General features: G+C 59.9%; 1 protein-coding gene across 1 annotated transcript in view; it reads left to right on the forward strand.

Moving 5' to 3' along the window:
* Window positions 1–1,317, forward strand: part of SHOX2 (short stature homeobox 2) — a 5,874-nt gene that overhangs the window by 3,392 nt on the left and 1,165 nt on the right. The window contains 1 exon segment of the mRNA XM_019618882.2: window positions 18–242. Coding sequence (XP_019474427.2) covers window positions 18–242 — 225 coding nt within the window.

Consider the following 1,317-nt stretch of genomic DNA (forward strand, 5'->3'; position numbering starts at 1 on the left):
CGGCGGCCGCCTGACTGCTTGTGTCGTGCCCAGTGTCCCCGGAGCTGAAAGAGCGCAAGGAGGATGCGAAAGGCATGGAAGACGAAGGGCAGACGAAAATCAAGCAGCGGAGAAGCAGGACGAATTTCACCCTGGAGCAGCTGAACGAGCTGGAAAGGCTTTTCGACGAGACCCACTACCCGGACGCCTTCATGCGGGAGGAGCTGAGCCAGCGGCTGGGGCTGTCCGAAGCCCGAGTGCAGGTAGCGCCGGGCGGCCGGCGGGTCGGGGGGGGGGGGGGAAACCGCTCGGTGCCATCCTGCCATCCGCGGGGCTCTCCCCGCAGCTGCTGCCCCTCGGTCCCGCTGTGCGGTTCGCTCTCGGGGGTGCCGTGGATCGGTTCGTCGCCACGGAGAGAGCGTGACCCAACGGGGATCCGCGCCGTGCGGATGTTCGCGGTCGTGGCTCTTAAATCTGGAGGGAAGTGGCGAGAAGGAGGGGAGCGCGGGCCGGCTTTGTTCGGTACGAAAATCTGGGATCCGAACAGATCCCGAGAAGCCGCAGCTGAACCTGCGTGGAACCCCCGGCCGCCCTCCCCGAGTTCCCCAAAATCCATCCCCGGGAGTTCCGCCGGGGCCGGCAGCTTCAGGGAGAGCGCTTCCCAAATTAACACAAATGTCGGTGTCGCGGAGTATTTCCGTTCTAATAAGAACAGAAGAGAAAACGATGGTCGTGATTTGGTCGAACACATGGAGCAGCTTTAGGCCCCCAACATCTGCAGCTGCGGGAGGGCCGCGCTGTAGCGGATCCCCCCGTCCAGCCCCGTGTTTTCAGACACCATCTGCACCGAGCCCGGGGGATCCTCGCGTCGCTCAGCGGGGTCAGAGCAGGGACGGAGCGCTCACATCGCACCGAAGAACCCCAAACAATCGGCGCCGTTTGCGGAGCCCTCTCGGCCGCTCTTCCCCATCTCTCCGCTCGTATTATTTTTTCCCGTCGCCGCAGCCGAACGAACCCAAACGAAATCAAAGCCAGCGAAGTAGTTCTGCTCGGGGCAGAGGCTGGCAGCGCTGCTCGCGGAGCTCAGCCCCAACCCCCAGTAAAAGCACGCGCGGATATTTCCCCTTCTCTGTGCTGCTTTGCAAATCACGGACTGTGCCTCTTTCCATGGGAGGCTGAGGGCAAATGCGTGGCTGCTGGGCAGATTTGACTTGACCGGAGTAGATGTGAAGGCGGGGGGAGGTCGATTGTTTGTCTCTTGAAGGGACACCCAACAACATGTTTTATTATTATTATTATTATTATTATTATTATTATTATTATTATTATTTTATTTAC

The sequence above is a fragment of the Meleagris gallopavo genome, chromosome 11 (assembly GCF_000146605.3).
Source record: "Meleagris gallopavo isolate NT-WF06-2002-E0010 breed Aviagen turkey brand Nicholas breeding stock chromosome 11, Turkey_5.1, whole genome shotgun sequence".
Taxonomy (NCBI): domain Eukaryota; kingdom Metazoa; phylum Chordata; class Aves; order Galliformes; family Phasianidae; genus Meleagris; species Meleagris gallopavo.